The sequence below is a fragment of the Heteronotia binoei genome, chromosome 5 (assembly GCF_032191835.1).
Source record: "Heteronotia binoei isolate CCM8104 ecotype False Entrance Well chromosome 5, APGP_CSIRO_Hbin_v1, whole genome shotgun sequence".
NCBI lineage: Eukaryota > Metazoa > Chordata > Lepidosauria > Squamata > Gekkonidae > Heteronotia > Heteronotia binoei.
Window position 1 is genome coordinate 11625281 of NC_083227.1, and position 19041 is coordinate 11644321.

A 19041-nucleotide genomic window follows, 5' to 3' on the forward strand; every position below is an offset into this window, starting at 1 on the left:
GGGAAAAGCCCAGCAGGAATTCTTTTACATATTAGGCCACACACTCCTGATATTACCATTGTTTCATGGAGACCTTTTTTGTGGAAAAAGCTCAGCAGGAAGTGATTTGTATATTAGGCCACACACCCCTGATATTACCATTGTTTCGTGGAGACCTTTTTGTAGAAAAAGTCCAGCAGGAACTCATTTGCATATTAGACCACACCACCTGATATTATCACTGTTTCGTGCAGACCTTTTTTGTGGGAAAAGCTCAGCAAGAACTGATTTGCATATTAGGTTCACCCCCTGATATTACCATTATTTCATGCAGACCTTTTGTGTGGGAAAAGCTGAGAAGGAACTCAGTTGCATATTAGGCCACACCCCCTGACACCAAGGCAGCCAGAACTACATTTCTGTGCTCTCCTGCTCCAAAAAAGCCCTGTTGTCTGTGATGTCACTTTTCTGCACCTGTGATATGTTTGGCTGAAAAGCAGATGCTGAAGGAGAGGTAGATGGTAATGGACCTTGTACAACGCACATGACTGGCTCAGAGCGTGAGATCCGATGGCTGCCGACCCTCCCACAGCCTAGTTGTTGCTCCAGAAGTGCACCTAGTTGTTGCTCCAGAAGTGCAGCCTAGTTGTTGCTCCAGAAGTGCACCTTCCAGTCCCCAAGTAGATCTCCACCATTCAAGGAAAGTGATGTCCTTCAAGATATCTGTCTCCATCCAACAGGCCAACATTGTCCACACGAATGAACAGTTAAGTAAATCCTGAACCCAGTGCTGCCCTATGCGTATTAGTGGACCTGCATTGAGATACCCAGATCAAAAGGGGATTGCTGGAGACTGAGACTCCGTTAAAGGAGGAAAGCCAGACCTGAGGTTGGCCTTCCTCCTCTGGGAGATCTGAATGTTGTGCTACGGGAAGAATGCCCCAGCACTGGCCCTGGTGAGGTGGGTGCCTGGTCACATGACCATGTTAGCACAGTTCAGATGTTCCAAAGGCATTTGGAGTGCCTTCAAAGTACATTAACTGCATGAAGGGGAGCCAGCTTGCCATACAGTAGGTAGGAGAGGCCAGGAACAGAGTCCAATACATATAGGCACTACGCATGAAAAAGTGTGTGTGTGAGGGATTTAACTAGCTGTTCTTTTAATCTGTTTTTTTTTAATTCACTATTTTGCATGCTAACTTACTGCCCAATGCCAATATGTAGCACTGTTCACTGGACTCCATTTCATGGTCAGATGAAGTGTGCTTACCCTTAATAAAAAATTGTTGGTATAAAAGGCGCCAGTGGATTTTAACTTTCTTCTATTGCTTCAGAGCAATACAGCTACCCACCTGGATCAAGTTTATTGTGCGCCATGAGTTCTACTATTACAGAGGACGGAGGAAAAGGTCTCCTTTTAAATTCCATTCACCCCGTGCACAATTTTGTCTCTATCATGTCACCTCTTAGTCAAAGAGGTCAAAGCCCAAAAAACTTTTACCTTTCCTCATACAAAAACTTCTCCGACACTGATGAGTTCCCATAAACATGTTTTTCTTCAGCTGTGCACAAATTGATAGTTTCAAGAGGTTGCAATGTAAATTCTTTGCCTTATAATTACCAAAATCGTGGTGAGGTCTTCTCTTCCATAAGGAATTGCTTCAGAAATCACCTTCACAAACAATCATGTCATCCTCAGACTCGAGGGCCAAAGTGATCACTTTATGTGATGCACAAATACCTCCTGTGACAGCAAGAATCTGGGCTGAGACATAGTGAAAGACACCACTGTTTTCTATAGTATCAGCTTTTTCAAGATGGAAGCCTGGATCCAATCTTTAAATCTTTGTTGCCTTGATTCTGGAAGATGGGCTTGGAATTTGCTAAAGAGCTGAGGATGCCCTTGAGTAGCAGATGCAAGGGAGAATTGTGTCAGGGCAGATACAAAATGCTGATAGTGATGCTGGTGTTGGTGCTTCTTCTGTTCCTTACCCAGAGCGTTGTCTGTGGGGCAGAAAGGGCAAAATGCCCATTGAATTTGTTTGAGGATCAAGAGAACCCTGTCAACCATTATAGGCCAGGAGACTACCTTATTGGTGGGATCCTACCTGTATCTGCTGCTACTCGAAAACCAGTCCACTTCAATCAGCCTCCCAGAACTCATAGGTCAGTAATTTGTGATACAGATGTGATATGATTCTACTCCATTTGAGTTTCATAGACTCCCCTTTCTTATGTTTCTGGAGAAATCACCGTCTTTAGTTGGTTCTGATATTTTTTGTTCTGAGACTGTAGGAGCATGAAAGTGTAAACGGAGCCCTGATGGATCAGACTTGTGGTCTGCCTATTCAAAACCGTGTCTCACAGAATAGCCATTAGTTCTTCAGGAGGGCCAAGAACACGGCATAGAGTCTGAGTCCTTCCGCTGAGGTTGATAGTTGGTAGTATTACTTAGAGGTTTACTGTCCCTGAATGAGCAGATTCAAATTAATCACCATGGCTAGTAGCCACTGGTCCACGTACCCTCCATGAATTAGTCCAGTCGCCTTTTCAAGTTGTCTATTCCTGTGCCCCTCACTCCATCTTCTGCAATCTATTTCTACCTTTTGATAACTCACTGTGTAAACAAAAAAAACCCAACCATTTTTGCCTGTCCCACATCTACTGTCCATCAAAGTTTTGGATATCCTCAATTGCTAGTGTTTTGGGAAAGGGAGAAAAAAATAGTCTCTGTCAACTCCCTCTCCCCTCTCCATAAATGTATTAACCTCTTTAAATTCCCCCTCTGAGGTAGCTGAGGTATCTTTCAGACTGTTGTGTTCGATGGCCAAATTGAAGACTATTAGGTCTGTTCCTGCTTGGCTCATTGGAGCCACTCAATGTAACAGTTTGTTTCCTAGCAGAACAAAGCCTCTTTGCTTGTATGATGTAACTAGATAGAGACTGCAGCTAAGAAGATGTTTCTCGTAATACGTGATTCTCAGTCACAGCTCAAAGAAAACAGCCTGCTAAGATTGATGGTGTCCTGGTAGGTTTTAAGCGATAGAGACCTATTCAATTTCGTGGCAGGTATGAGGTAAAAGGAGGCTAATTGCCCGACTAAAAGCAAGACCTATCTTTTGCCTAGAAAGAACCAGGGATTTGGTATGATGATTTCAATGAAAGGGAACAGAAATCATGCCCCTTTTCTTGGCAGAAATCCAATCACAAACTGTGTGAGCATCTTGGCCTTCCTGTTTGCCATTCGGGACATCAATCGGAACCCCCGGCTCTTGCCCAATGTCACTTTGGGCTACAACATCTACGACAACTACGGTGATGCACGTCGGAGTTACGACGGCTTGTTCTACCTGCTCTCCTCTGGGCAAAATAATATCCCGAACTATCACTTCGGAAGAGAGAAGACCCTTCTGGCTGTTGTTGAAAGGGACGAGTCTGAAATCTCCATCCAGATTTCACATCTGATGGGCATCTTCAAAATCCCACAGGTAGGAGTGTTTCTGTGAGTGGGGCAGCTTATCCTCATTTTATTAAGCAATCTGTCCAGAGAATTTCTCTTCACAGGACGTCAGGCTCTTTCTGGCTTCCAGTGAGACCACGCACACCCTGCTGGTTAGATTATACAATAAAACAATTCATTAAGCTTGACAATCCTTGCTCTGTGTAAATTCTGCTACCTGTTCGTGGACTTCCTTGAGGATGAGGCTCTGCCTTGACTGGCCACAAATTACTTATCTCTGCCTTCTAGACAATTCTCCACCTATGAGGCTTTCATTCTTTAGCCAGGATCTGGCTGCATGCTGGTGATCATGGAGTCCTTTCATTCTTGAGGGTCTAGAGCAGTGGTTCCCAACCTTTTTGGCACCAGGGACCGGTTTAATGGAAGACAATTTTTCCACGGAGTGGTGTGTGTGGGGGGGGGCCTGGATGGATGAAGGAGGTGGTGCTTCCCACATACCTTAGGTACCGCCTTTCCCCTTAAGTTCCCCAGAGAGCACTTTGGTCTGGATCACAAAATCTGCTGTCAATCCCCAGCTCTAAGGAGGCCAGGCTGATGACAACTAGAGCCAGAGCCTTCTCTGTAGTGACCCCCCCCCCCCCCAGTGGAAAGACTTGCCTGAAGAACTTAGGGCCCTGAGAGAGCTCATACAGTTCCGCAGGGCCTGTAAGACGGCACTCTTCCACCAGGCATTGCTGCCCACTACAGTCCTCAGGCAACGTCTGCACCACCTCTTGCAAGCTGCCCTGAAGCAGCAGCGGAAAGGAACATCTAAGTTCTGTTAACAGAGAACATAACTTTAAATTTAATACCATAGCGTCAAAGTGTTAACTTTTATGTTTAAAATGGTTTTATGGTTTTTATGTCTTATACATCAGGGGTGGCCAACGGTAGCTGTCCAGATTTTTTTTGCCTACAACACCCATCAAACCCAGCCATTGGCCATGTTGGCTGGGGTTGATGGGAGTTGTAGGCAAAAAAACATCTGGAGAGCTAACCTTGGCCACCCCAGTTATACATGTTTTGTACTCATGCATATGCATGAGCATGTAAGCCGCCCTGAGCCCCCCTCAGCGAGGAGGGCGGGATATAAATGGAATCAAATAAATAAAATAAGTGTCCTTCTGACACGTGGACTTGTATCATCTTCATGGCGCGGATGTTGCCCCCATCTCTTCCTTTCCTTCCTAGGTCAGTTATGGGTTTGTTTCCCACATTCTTAATGATCCAGTTCGGTTCCCTTTTTTCTATCGGACGGTTCCGAAAGAGGAGCAGCACTACCCGGGGATTGTCAGACTGCTGGTGCATTTCGGATGGACGTGGATCGGTCTCATCGCGTCCGACACTGAGAACGGAGAACGGTTCCTGAGAGTCTTTCCTCCTCTGGCCAGCAGGAGTGGGGTTTGTGTGGCCTTCTCACAGACTTTCCCAACCATAAAGCCATACCTGAAAGATGCACTGCTCTTGTCGTCAGATGCATTTCGCTTGTGGAGGGAGGTCAATGTATTTGTTTCTTATGGGGAGACACAAGTTTCGGTCAATATATTTATCCATATGCAAGCACGAGCTGAAATGTGGATCAAGCCCCCTGTGGGGAAAGTCTGGATCACCACGGCCTTGTGGGACCTCACCTTCTACTTTTTGAAACCACATTTAACTTCCGATCAACTCTATGGCTTCTTTTCCTTTTCAATGCAGACAATCAAAAGGATAGGATTTTACACTTACGCAACGTTGTACTCTTCCATCGAGCAGTTTTGGGAGCAATCATTCCATTGCGTGTATTCAAAGCCCGCTTTGTCCGTGAAAGGCCAAGTCAGCTGTGCAGAGAGAGGGAATCTGGAGGACCTTCCCCAGGATATGATCGAAATGATCCTTTCTCGAGACAGCTACCTTACCTTCCATGCTGTCCACACTGTGGCACGGGCCTTACACGCTGCTTACTCAACATGGTCCAAGCAGGTATTCAGCAGGGGCAGCTTGAGACCCCGCCCTCTACAGCCCTGGCAGGTATTCTTTCTCCACATCAATATTACCAATTAAAACAGTCTTATCATTTTGTAGTCAGATGTTGGTACGGCCTCAGAGGTAACCGTCTCCTGGCCGAGACCCCTCTCAAGAGCTGCTTCTGTCAGAGCTCAAGATCCAAGCAGATCTTTGGCAGTGACAGCGTGGGATGCCTCATGGTACAGTTTGGTGTCGTGATTAAGTGCACGGAGTCTTGTCTGGGAGAACCGGGGTTTGATTCCATACTCCTCCACTCGCACCTGCTGGATGGCCTTGGGTCAGCCATAGCTTTTGTAGGAGTTTTCCTTGAAAGGGCAGCTGCTGTAATAGCTCTCAGCCCCACCTACCTCACAGCGTGCGTGTTGTGGGGGGGGGGGGAGGGCAAAGGTAAAGGAGCTTGTAGGCTGCTCTAAGACTCTGAGACCCAGAGTATAGGGTGGGATATAAATCCAATATCTTCTTCGTCTTCTACAGCCCTGGCAGGTATTCCTTCCTCCACATAAATAATTACGTAATTTCTTCGTTAATGTTATTATCATCCTGCAGTTAGATGTTGGTACAGCCTTAGCTGACACTGTCTCCCACCATAGACCCCCTTGAGTTTTAGAAAGGGATGTGGTGAATTCTGAAGCTGCTGCCCTTCCACCAGTGTGGTGTAGTGGTTAAGAGTAGCGGACTCTAATCTGGAGAACCAGGTTTGATTCCCCACTCCTTCACATGCAGCTGCTGAGTGAACTTGGGTCAATCACAAGTTCTCTCTGAGCGGTTCTGCTCAAGAGCAGTTCTTGGAGAGCTCTCTCAGCCCCACCTGCCTCACAGGGTGTCTGTGGTGGGGAGGGGAAGGGAAATTAGATTGTAAACTGCTCTGAGGTTCCTTTGGGTAGAGAAGTGTGGGTATAAAGCCAATCTCTTCTTCTGCTGCTGCTTTTGTTCACCTGGGTTTTGGCCACTGTGTGACACAGAGTGTTGGACTGGATGGGCCACTGGCCTGATCCAACATGGCTTCTCTTATGTTCTTATGCGACACAGAGTGTTGGACTGGATGGGCCATTGGCCTGATCCAACAGGGCTTCTCTTATGTTCTTATGTGACACAGAGAGTTGGACTGGATGGGCCATTGGCCTGATCTAACATGGCTTCTTTATGTTCTTATGTGACACAGAGTGTTGGACTAGATGAGCTACTGGCCTGATCAATCATGGCTTCTCCGATGTTCTGAAGTCCGGGGCAGTGATGTTCTGTCCTCTTGGTGTTTGGGAGGGCAATATAGGAAAGGCTTCCAGTGTTCCTGCTGCTGGAACTTCCTGATGGCTTCCTGTGTGTGACACAGAGTGTTGGACTGGATGGGTCATTGACCTGATCCAACATGGCTTCTCTTATGTTCTTAAGACCTGATCTTACAAGATTGCCTAGCAAAGCTGCAGCTTTTGCCATTGATTACAGCAATGGGTTTTACGAGCTTCATGTCCCTTCCAGCATAGGAACATTCCTAACACAGATGTGAGGTAGGTAACCTGGGCAGAAGAATCTTGATTCTCTGGGATACAATTCACATAAAATGTTATGCCCTTAATCATAGAGTTGGAAGGGACCTCCAGGGTCTTCCAGTCTAAACCCATGCACAGTGCAGGAAACTCACAAATACCTGCGCCTAAATTCACAGGATCCTCATTGCTGTCAGATGGCCATCTAGCCTCTGCTTAAAAACCTCCAAGGAAGGAGAGCCCACCACCTCCAAAGGAAACCTGTTCCACTGAGGAACTGCTCTAACTGTCAGGAAGTTCTTCCTAATGTTGAGTCGGAAACTCTTTTGATTTAATTTCAACCCATTGGTTCTGGTACGACCTTCTGGGGCCACAAAAAACAATTCCACCCCATCCTCTATATGACAGCCCTTCAAGTACTTGATGATCCTATCACCTCTCAGCTGCCTCATCTCCAGGCTAAACATGCCCACCTCCAGATCTGCAGCCAACTGCTTTTGACAGGTCTGTAGAAATCTGGGTTCTAATTTGTTTTCTGACCAGCAAAGAACACAGATTCATCAGCTGATCAGAACAAATAAAAATGATTTATGAAGCACACTGTGAAGCTCAGCAAATCAAGGAACACCAATATGTTAAACTCTTTAAAACTAGAAGAGATACAAGACCACAAAGAAAATCAGTAATAGAAAAGCATTGAATTATAGAGTTGGAGGGGACCTCCAGATTCATCTAGTCCAATCCCCTGCAAAATGCAGGAATCCATGTTCTATGCACCCCAAGGGTTTAGTTTCCATACATACCTGCAAGTTAACATTACCTAGCATATGCGACACTCTGCAAATCTTTAGTGTTCTTATCCGCAGTTTCTGGCATGATATGAGGCTTTGAATTATTGTCTTGCTCCCCCATACAATTTAGTTTAAAGCCCTCCTTATTAGATTAGCAAGGCTGTTTCCAAACACCCTTTTTCCTACTGCCATAAGGTGCAAATCATCTCCTGATAGAAGACCACCATCTCGAAAGCATAAGCCATGGTCCAGAAATCCGAATCTTTCCTGATGACACTATCGATGTAGCCAGTCATTTATTTGAAGTATTCTTTTTTCTCATTCTAAGCCATGGCCTTCAACAGGAAGAACTGATGAGAACACAACTTGCGTGCCCAGCTCCTTCGCCACATAGTATGACCCGGAGTCCTTCCAACTCTATGATTCTATGAAATCACAAGTACCCCCCCCCTTACCTCCTTCTCATGATCTGCCTACGTTCACAGGATCTTCATTGCTGTCAGATGGCCATCTATCCTCTGTTTCAAAACCTCCAAAGAAGGAGAGCCCACCACCTCCCAAGGAAGCCTGTTCACTGAGAAACCGCTCTAACAGTCAGGAAGTTCTTCCTAATGTTGAGCCTAATAGTCTTCCTAATGTTTAAAAACCTCCAAAGAAGGAGAGCCCACCGCCTCCCGAGGAAGCCTATTCAACTGAGGAACCACTATGTCAGGAAGTTCTTCCTAACATTTAGTCAAAAATGCTTTTGATTTAATTTCAACCATTAGTTCTTGTCTGACCTTCTGGGGCCGTAGAAAACAACTCTATAGGAGAGTTTTCTATAGGAGAGCCCTTCAAGTACTTGAAGATGGTGATCATATCACCTTTCAGTCATCTCCTCTCCACTCTAAACACACCCAGTTCCTTCAACTTTTCCTTGTAAGACTTGGTCTTCAGGCCCCTCACCATCTTAATTCTTAGGAGAACTGACCACTTTGTCTCCCTTATCCAGTCATTCAGACAATTATCTCTTTAGTTTCTTCAGGGTTTTCATTTTCAAAAAAACTCCCTTGCCCATAATTCTCATCATACAAGCCCTTTCAATTTCCTGTCCCAGCTGTATGATTCATGTACAAATGAGTCTGGGAGTTGGCTTAGCATAATGTTTAGTTTTTATTTTTTACTTATATCAGATAAAGCCCAACTTTGTCACTGAAAGTCAAGGCACATTATAAATTGTACATCAGAGCAACCAAAAGGACAAGACATCTAATAAGGAGAACAATTAAGCTAGGATTACAGAAATCTGAAAGAAAATAGGAGGGAACCCCTAAAGGACTTGAGGGACGGCTCATCACATAAACCTATTTCCCCCTCAATGTATAATTTCTCCTTTCCCGCTTCTTGGTGATCCCTATACACTCTCCATGCCTCCTTCTCTCCTCAGTTATCCACCAACTTACCTTTTACTCCCCGCCCCCCCATCTTCGACTCTATTTATTCTTTATTTACTGCATTTCTACCCTGCCTTTATCCACAATGGGGGCCAAAGTGGCTACATTATTCTCTTCTCCTTTTTATCCAGATAACCCTGTGAGGCAAGGTAGGCTGAAAGAATGTGACAGATCCTAACCCATCTGCTATATTTCCACAGCAAGGCAGGAATTCAAACCTGGCCCTCCCAGGTCATCGTCTGAAGCTTAGTTTAAAGGGACTGCAGAAGAAATCAGGAAGAACATATCAACATATGAAGCTGCCTTATACTGAATCAGACCCTTGGTCCATCAAAGTCAGTATTGTCCTCTCAGACTGGCAGCGGCTCTCCAGGGTCTCAAGCTGAGGTTTTTGCACGCCTATTTGCCTGGACCCTTTTTTGGAGATGCCAGGAATTGAACCTTTTTGCACTTGAGCTGCAAACTATAGGAGCATGATGCAAGACATGGAAGAAGTAAGGGAAACTCCCAAATACTTTTAGGCCCCCTTTGAATGAACAAGACATTCTGTTTAATTTATTTGATTCAAATCAAAAGTACAGTGAAGATAGACGATGTGACTATAGAAGATTAGAATTCCAACTGAACTGTGCTGAGACATCCACCCTCTTTGGCTGGTTTCTAAGTGCCTGAGTTTTCTCTTTCCTTTTAGCTTCATGCTTTCCTGAGGAACATCCCACTTTCCAATACTTCCGCGGGTAAAGTGTACTTGGATGAGAACAGGGACGTTGCAGTAGATTATGACATTGTGCAGTGGGTGGGATTTCCCAATCACTCCCACGGGGGAGTGAAAGTCGGGACTGCGGAGAGACAGCCATCCGGAGAGCCCAAAATCACTGTTCACCAGAAGGCCATTATGTGGCCCAAGCAATTAAACCAGGTGGGGAAATCAATTGGTTTCATAGCCTTTTCTTAATTACCTTCTATGATCGTGTAAATGCATGTATCTGTTTGTTCTAGCTGAGGCACATTGAAATAAACAAAATCCAGACTTCAATATGGGACAATGTACACAGATTTTGCACAGTGATAATTGTGGTACTAGGGCTGCTCGGGGCATATTGGTATCCACTCCTGGAAGGTGTGTTTTCTAGATAAACCCATGCTTTTTTTGACTGTGTATAGGCAGAAGTCGAGCTTTTTATTCGTCCATACCTGGCCTATCCAATCCCCAAACTCCATACAGTGTCTAGTAAGAGAGGCTGCCCCTGCATCTAAAAATCACCCTGAAGGTCACATTTGAGGTCAGTGCAGATATGATCCATGGTGGCGCATTAGACTGGGTCTTGGTTAAAGCCAGGATGTACTGGAAAGGAGACGGGAACAACTCTTACAGGATCCAACTCAGAATCATGGCTGCCAACCTCCAGCCGGGGCCTTGCTACTGAGTACCCTGCCTTTTCCAGACTCCGCTTCCAAATCTCCAAAATAAATAAATAAGGTAAAAAGGTAAAGGTAGTCCCCCTGTGCAAGCACCAGTCGTTTTTGACTCTGGAGTGACGTTGCTTTCACAACGTTTTCACAGCAGACTTTTGACAGGGTGGTTTGCCATTGTCTTCCCCAGTCCTCTACACTACCCCCCAGCAAGCTGGGTCCTCATTTGACTGACCTCGGAAGGATGGAAGGCTGAATCAACCTGGAGCCAGCTACCTGAACCCAGCTTTGGCTGGGATCGAACTCAGGTCATGAGCAGGGGGTTCTGCAGTTCTGCAGCTTTACCACTCAGCGGCACGGGGCTCGTTTAATAAAATAAACACCATTCCAACCCACCGTTTGCAAACCTACTCAGACCTCATATGGAAGAATCTCTAGTGGAAAGGACCGTCAATCTTGCACCTTCCACCAAGGTGGCAATTTCTGAGCCAAGACTCTGTAAACCATCTACCTTCAACAAACCTGGAGAAATTATGTCTCCTTTGCTCTGGCCTAGAAGGCCTAGCATCCCGGACCAAAGATTGCCAGTCCACAGCCTCCCATCTTCTATCTTAAGTCCACAGATCCTTCATTTACCACCTCCAATGCTTCCTTTTGAATTGCCCAGGCTCAACCGAGCAATGAAAATCCGTCTCCCACTCCTGTGGTAGCATCACCCTCAAATTAAGGCTTGAACTCTGAACCAAGAAAGCAAGGCCTGCACAGAATATCCGCATGCACAAAATTGATATTCCCTTTTCCCTTCTGCTTGACTTTCCGGTTAGTCCATACCCTATTCTAGGTGTTCGAAGAATTGTCAGCCTGGACAAGCCAAGATGACTCAGGAAGGGAAGCCATTTTGCTGCTATGACTGTGTCCCATGCCCGGAAGGAACCGCCTCCACAAAGGAAGGTGGGTGACTGACTCCAAAGAAATGACCTTGCTAAGTTTTAAAAGAGAGAGAGAGAGAGCCAGAAGGCAAAGTATCTTCTCCACCCTCTGCTGCTCCATCTCTCATCACAGCAGCTCTCTTTCCCGGCCAAAGTGTCTGGAGCAGGGATAGGTCAACCTGACCGGAAAAAGATCTCTGGCATCAGGGACAGTGCGTAGGAGCAGGAGAGGTAGGCAGCTGCCTAGGGCACCATCTGGTCTACAGGGGCGCTGCAGGGTGCCCTCTTCCCCCACCCTGCCGTTCTCACCTTCCCAGGTTGGCACAGACCCAGGAAGGCAAGAGCTGCTGGGTGGCATGGTGCTGTGTGCTCTTCTCAGAGCCGGCCTTCCCTTGCAGGGGAAAGTGGGCTCTGAGGTCAGTACACACTGCCCCACCTCTCTCACCTTCCTGGGTCTGCCGGAAGCAGGAGCGGAACCTAGACGCAAGGAAACCTGCTGCAGTCACACACACACACTGCGGCTAATAGCCACTGATGGACCTCTACTCCACATTTTTATCTAAACCCCTCTTGAAGGTGGCCATGCTTGTGGCCGCCACCACCTCCTGTGGCAGTGAATTCCACATGTTAATCACCCTTTGGGTGAAGAAGTACTTCCTTTTATTCGTTTTAACCTGTCTGCTCAGCAATTTCATCGAATGCCCACGAGTTCTTGTATTGTGAGAAAGGGAGAAAAGTACCTCTTTCTCTACTTTCTCCATGCATTATCTTGTAAACCTCTATCATGTCACCCTGCAGTCGACGTTTCTCCAAGCTAAAGAATCCCAAGCATTTCAACCTTTCTTCATAGGGAAAGTGTTCCAGCCCTTTAATCATTCCCGTTGCCCTTTTCTGGACTTTCTCCAATGTTATAATATCCTTTTTGAGGTGCGGCGACCTCAAAACTGCACACAGTACTCCAAATGAGACCGCACCATCGATTTATACAGGGGCATTATGATACTGGCTGATTTGTTTTCAATTCCCTTCCTAATAATTCCCAGCATGGCGTTGGCCTTTTTTATTGCAAACGCACCCTGTCTTGTCATTTTCAGTGAGTTATCTACCACGACCCCAAGATCTTTCTCTTGGTCAGTCTCTGCCAGTTCACACCCCATCAACTTGTATTTGTAGCTGGGATTCTTGGCCCCAATATGCATTACTTTGCACTTGGACACACTGAACTGCATCTGCCACGTTGACGCCCACTCACCCAGCCTCAACAGGTCCTTTTGGAGTTCCTCACAATCCTTTCTGGTTCTCACCACCTTTAACAATTTAGTGTCATCCGCAAACTTGGCCACTTCACTGCTCACTCCCAACTCTAAATCATTTATGAACAACTTAAAGAGCATGGGACCCAGTACCGAGCCCTGCGGCACCCCATTGCTTACCGTCTTCCATTGCGAAGACTGCCCATTTATACTCACTCTCTGCTTCCTATTACTCAGCCAGTTTTTGATCCACAAGAGGACCTGTCCTTTTATTCCAAGACTCTCAAGCTTTCTAAGGAGCCTTTGATAAGGAACTTTATCAAAAGCTTTCTGGAAGTCAAGGTAAACAACATCTATCGGGTCCCCTTTGTCCACATGTTTGTTCACCCCCCTCAAAGAAATGTAACAGGTTAGTGAGGCAAGATCTTCCCTTACCGAACCCATGCTGAGTTTTCCTCAATAACCCGTGTTCATCAATGTGCCTACTCATTCTGTCCTTGATAATGCTTTCTACCAACTTTACCGGTATTGAAGTCAGACTGACTGGCCTGTAATTTCCCGGATCTCCTCTGGAACACTTTTTAAAGATGGGGGTGACATTTGCTACCTTCCAGTCCTCAGGAACGGAGGCAGATTTCAATGAAAGATTACAGATTTTTGTCAAAAGATCCACAAGTTCAACTTTGAGTTCTTTCAGAACTCTCGGATGTATGCCATCCGGACCTGGTGACTTATTAGTTTTTAATTTGTCTATCAGTTGTAGGACCTCCTCTTTTGTCACCTCAATCTGATTCAGGGCTTTCAACACCCCTTCCAAAATTAGTGGTTCTGGGGTGGGCAAAAAGTTCTCATCTTCCACAGTGAAGACGGAGGAAAAAAATGCATTCAGCTTCTCAGCCATTTCCCTATCCTCCTTGTTGGATCAGCCATGTTGGATCAGGCCAGTGGCCCATCCAGTCCAACACTCTGTGTCACATAAGAACATAAAAGAAGCCATGCTGGATCATTCCAATGGCCCACCCAGTCCAACACTCTGTGTCACATAAGGACACAAGAGAAGTCATATTGGATCAGGCCAATGGCCCATCCAGTCCAACACTCTGTGTCACACAGTGGCAAAAAAAAAATTCTCTCTCTCTCTCTCTCACACACACACACACACACACACACACTGTGGCTAATAGCCACTGATGGACCTCTGTTCCATATTTTTATCCAATCCCCTCTTGAAGCTGGCTATGCTTGTAGCCGCCACCACCTCCTGTGGCAGTGAATTCCACATGTTAATCACCCTTTGGGTGAAGAAGTACTTCCTTCCAGTCCAACACTCTGTGTCACAGAAGAACATAAGAAAAGTCAAGTTGGAACAGGCCAGTGGCCCATCCAGTCCAACACTCTGTGTCACATAAGAACATAAGACAAGCCATGCTGGATCAGGCCAATGGCCCACCCAGTCCAACACTCTGTGTCACAGAAGAATATAAGAGAAGCCCTGTTAGATAAGGCCAGTGGCCCATCCATTCCAACACTCTGTGTCACAGAAGAACATAAGAGAAGCCATGATGGATCAGGCCAATGGCCCATCCAGTCCAACACTCTGTGTCACATAAGAAAAGCCATGTTGGATCAGGCCAGTGGCCCATCCAGTCGAACACTCTGTGTCACATAAGAACATAAGAGAAGCCATGTTGGATCAGGCCAATGGCCCATTCAGTACAATACTCTGTGTCACATAAGAACAGCCCTGTTGGATCAGGCCAATGGCCCATCCAGTCCAACACTCTGTGTCACATAAGAACATAAGAGAAGCCATGTTGGAACAAGCCAATGGCCCATCCAGTCCAACACTCTATCACAGAAGAACATAAGAAAAGCCATGTTGGATCAGGCCAATGGCCCATCCAGTCCAACGCTCTGTGTCACAGAAGAACATAAGAGATGTCATGTTGGATCAGGCCAGTGGCCCATCCAGTCCAACACTCTGGGCATTTTCGCACTCACGTTCAGCCGGCGCGACCCCCCACTTCACCGCGCACGATCTGCGCGGATTTCGCACTAAATGCCGCGGAGCAGCCGGAAGAGCCAGAAACTCCCGTTGCAAAAGGCGCGCAAACGGAAACTGCTTTTTGGCGGTTTACCTTTGAGCGGCTTTTGCGCCGGGAGTTTCCGGCGCAAAAGGCTGCTCCGCGGCATTTAGTGCGAAATCCGCGCAGATCCTACGCGGTGAAGAGGGGGGTCGCGCTGGCTGAAGGTGATTGCGAAAACGCCCTCTGTGTAACATAAGAACATAAGAGAAGCCCTGTTGGATCAGGCCAATGGCCCATTCAGTTCAACACTCTGTGTCACAGAAGAACGTGAGAGAAGTCATGTTGGATCAGGCCAGTGGCCCATCCAGTCCAACACTCTGTGTCACAGAAGAACATAAGAGAAGCCCTGTTGGATCAGGTCAATGGCCTATTCAGTCCAACACTCTGTGTCACATAAGAACATAAGAAGAGCCATGTTGGATCAGGCCAGTGGCCCATCCAGTCCAACACTCTGTGTCACAGAAGAACATAAGAGAAGCCCTGTTCGATCAGGTCAATGGCCCATTCAGTCCAACACTCTGTGTCACAGAAGAACATAAGAGAAGCCCTGCTGGATCAGGCCAATGGCCTATCCAGTACAACACTCTGTGTCACATAAGAACATAAGGTAAGCTATGTTGGATCAGGCCAGTGGCCCATCCAGTCCAACACTCTGTGTCACATAAGAACATGAGAGAAGTCATGTTGGATCAGGCCAGTGGCCCATCCAGTGCAACACTCTGTGTCACAGAAGAACATAAGAGAAGCCCTGTTGGATCAGGCCAATGGCCTATCCAGTACAACACTCTGTTTCACATAAGAACATAGAGAAGCCATGTTGGATCAGGCCAGTGGCCCATCCAGTCCAACACTCTGTGTCACAGAAGAATATAATAGAAATCATGTTGGATCAGGCATAAGGTGAGTGCAAAATCGGCCCTTGTTTCACATCCCCAGCTCTGACAAACCCCACCGTCCTTCAAATTCATCATTTTTTAAAAAAGTTAGTGGTGAGACAGCCCAAGAAAACATACGGACCTGACACCAAGAAAATCCCCTGGTGACCCAGAGCATCTCCGATTCAAAGGGATGGAATCTCTGAATTTGGAAGCACACCTATCTATGACTTTTGGCTGTTGGATGTATGGTCACCCCTTTATATATCCGTGAATATATTACAGATCATAAGATTATGACGATGATATGTTAGATACTAAAATGGTTTTGTTCTTTCCAGATGCAGACCATTGTGACAAATGTCCGGAGGATCAGCATCCAAACAGTGACCGAGATAAATGCGTGTTGAAGGCTATAATTGTTCTATCCTATGAAGAATCCTTGGGGGTTACCCTAACTGTCATTCCTCTCTTCTTTTTTCTACTCACTGGTGGGATTTTAGGGCTCTTCATTAAATTCCGAGATACTCCAGTAGTCAAAGCCAACAACCGGGACCTCACCTACATTCTCCTGGTTTCTCTCCTGCTCTCCTTCCTCTCCTCCTTTCTGTTTATTGGCCAGCCAACGAAGGTGACATGTCTCCTTCAACAAGCCACCTTCAGCACCATCTTCTCAGTCTCTGTCTCTTCTGTCTTGGCCAAAACCATCACTGTGGTGGTGGCCTTCATGGCCACAAAGCCAGGGAACCGGGTGAGGAAGTGGCTGGGCAAGAATTTGGCCAACTCCATCATCATCTCCTGTTCCAGTGTCCAAGTTGGCCTCTGCATCCTCTGGCTGGGAACCTCTCCCCCCTTCCCAGAGTCCGACATGCACTCCCAGGCTGGGCAGATTACGCTGCAATGCAACGAAGGGTCTGTGGGCATGTTTTATGGTGCCCTCGGCTACATGGGCTTCCTGGCTGCCGTCTCTTTCACCGTGGCTTTCCTGGCCAGGAAGCTGCCTGGGGCCTTCAACGAGGCCAAGCTGATCACCTTCAGCATGCTGGTGTTCTGCAGCGTGTGGGTGTCGTTTGTGCCCATCTACCTGAGCACGAAGGGGAAATACATGGTAGCCGTGCAGGTCTTCTCCATGCTGGCCTCCAGTGCTGGACTGCTGGGTTGCATCTTTATTCCCAAATGCTACATTATTATAATGAGGCCTGATCTGAATACCAAGCAGCATTTAATGACAAAACTGAATAGATAATGGGACATCTCTGTAAACCTCTGACCACAGTGACATTTTAGCACAGCTAATAGATAATTTTTGGCATTTTCTAGGAAGGGAATCCTTCTACGCTTTCATGAATTTGACATCTGCTTTTGATCTCATCTGAAAGGAGCATCTTGGGTAAAAAGTACATCTTGGGTAGAAACCTAATTACATGCCTGTACTTAAATAACTGTTTGGAGTCTGTCACAATGTCAGGGGACAAGGAAGAGCCTCTACTGGCTGCCACCACTCCGGTAAGGGTCTTTTTCAAAGGTCCCAGCTAACTCACCCACCCCTCTTTTCCTTCTTAACAAAACACCCTCTATCCATGACCGAAGAGACGTGGGGAGTATAACAACAGTATAACAAGACAGTATAACAGGCAGTATAACAACACAGGTTTATTATACGTGCTTGAGAAGAAACAAGTGGGATGTACAAACTTTGAGCGCGCAGTGAATATCCAAAAAGTAAAGGTGGAACAAAGCAAAAATAAAAACTCCATTGCAACTAACTAAAAGTTTTCTTCCTATAATGTGAAAAGACCCAAACTCACCATTCCTTGTGTGAGGGAACCCTCCTGCTGCACCCTTCCCAGTGATAACTCTCCTGACTGCAGCCTCTCCAGAGAGAACACTCTCCCTCTATACCCAGGCCTTTTTATTTCTTCTTCCCAGGTCCCACCCCCTGTGATCTTCACTGGTCAAATTTTCCCTACAACACCTCTGCCCACCCAATCAGAGGGACAGAAGGGATCCTGGGATATGTAGGTCCTGTAGCTACTCTAACACAGGCTTCCCTGGAGCCTGTAGGCCACACTAGGCTTAGGATCATGATAGAGTTGTAGAAAGGAGAAAAAGTCCTTAAAGACTAACAGAAATTTTGACAGGGTAGGAGTTGTCATGACTCAGTGCTCAGTTCTTCAGATACCAGTACAAAACAGCAAGAAATGAGCAGTACTTTCAAAATCTCACAAGTTTTGTTAGTGTTTACAGTGCTGCTGGCCTCTGACCCTTTTCTATTGCAACAGACAGACTAACATGGCTACCCAAGTTAATCTATCTGTTTGGAGCTAGTTTTCCTGCTCCAATGAAGGGCACCTCACCAATTCAATCCTTACTGCTAAAGAGTTATGGGAAGGTTGTTAGTCTTTTTCTTTATCCTCCATTTAAACAATGTGGCCTCCACTCTTCATCCCCCTCTTGCAGAATTAGATGACATCCAAATTAACTAAAGTTCTGATGTTCTCCAATAACTGCAGTAAGCAGAAGTTAGCTTACTCTTCTTGTGTTCTGTCTTGAATGTCTTATGGTGCTCGACAGGCCTCAGATTGAGTGGGAGTTCACAGGAGCACAGCTCCTGAACCTTTCTGAGAGTTCCTCCTCCTCCTTCTGAGAGTTCCACCTCCTTGTCCATTGAATAGTAGGGGCAGCTGCATAACAATCCCTGGATGAGCTCCACCACCTATTTTTCTACAAAATGATTGCTGGTGCTTGATCGATTTATTTATGGATGGACAGACAAATGGTAGGTAGATTATAGATGAATCGACACAGAGAGAGAGAGAGAGGGAGAGATGATATAATATATCCGGGGATATTTTTGTGGGAAAATCCCAACAGGAATTCTTTTGCATATTAGGCCACACCCCCTGATATTACCAATTATTTCATGCAGACATTTTTGTAGAAAAAGTCCAGCAGGCAATCATTTGCATATTAGGCCACACACCCCTGATGTTAACACTGTTTCGTGCAGACCTTTTTTGTGGGAAAAGCTCAGCAGGAACTCATTTGCATATTAGGCTCACCCCCTTATATTACCATTATTTCATGCAGACCTTTTGTGTGGGAAAAGCAGAGCAGGAAATCATTTGCATATTAGGCCACACACCCCGGTATTACCACTGTTTCGTTCAGACCTTTTGTGTGGGAAAAGCTGAGCAGGAACTCATTTGCATATTAGGCCACACCCCTGACACCAAGGCAGAGCGTGAGATCCGATGGCTGACGACCCTCCCCATGGCCTAGTTCAGGGGT

The 19041-nt window shown here is 46.2% G+C and overlaps 1 protein-coding gene across 1 annotated transcript; it reads left to right on the forward strand.

Annotated features, from left to right (window-relative positions):
• The first annotated feature begins 1846 nt into the window (after window positions 1–1846).
• LOC132571700 (vomeronasal type-2 receptor 26-like) lies at window positions 1847–16996 on the forward strand. Its single transcript, XM_060238493.1, has 6 exons — window positions 1847–2145; window positions 3176–3467; window positions 4670–5440; window positions 9885–9985; window positions 11448–11557; window positions 16092–16996. The coding sequence occupies exons 1-6, from the start codon at window positions 1847–1849 to the stop codon at window positions 16994–16996; spliced, it is 2478 nt and encodes an 825-aa protein (XP_060094476.1).
• Window positions 16997–19041: the final 2045 nt, after the last annotated feature.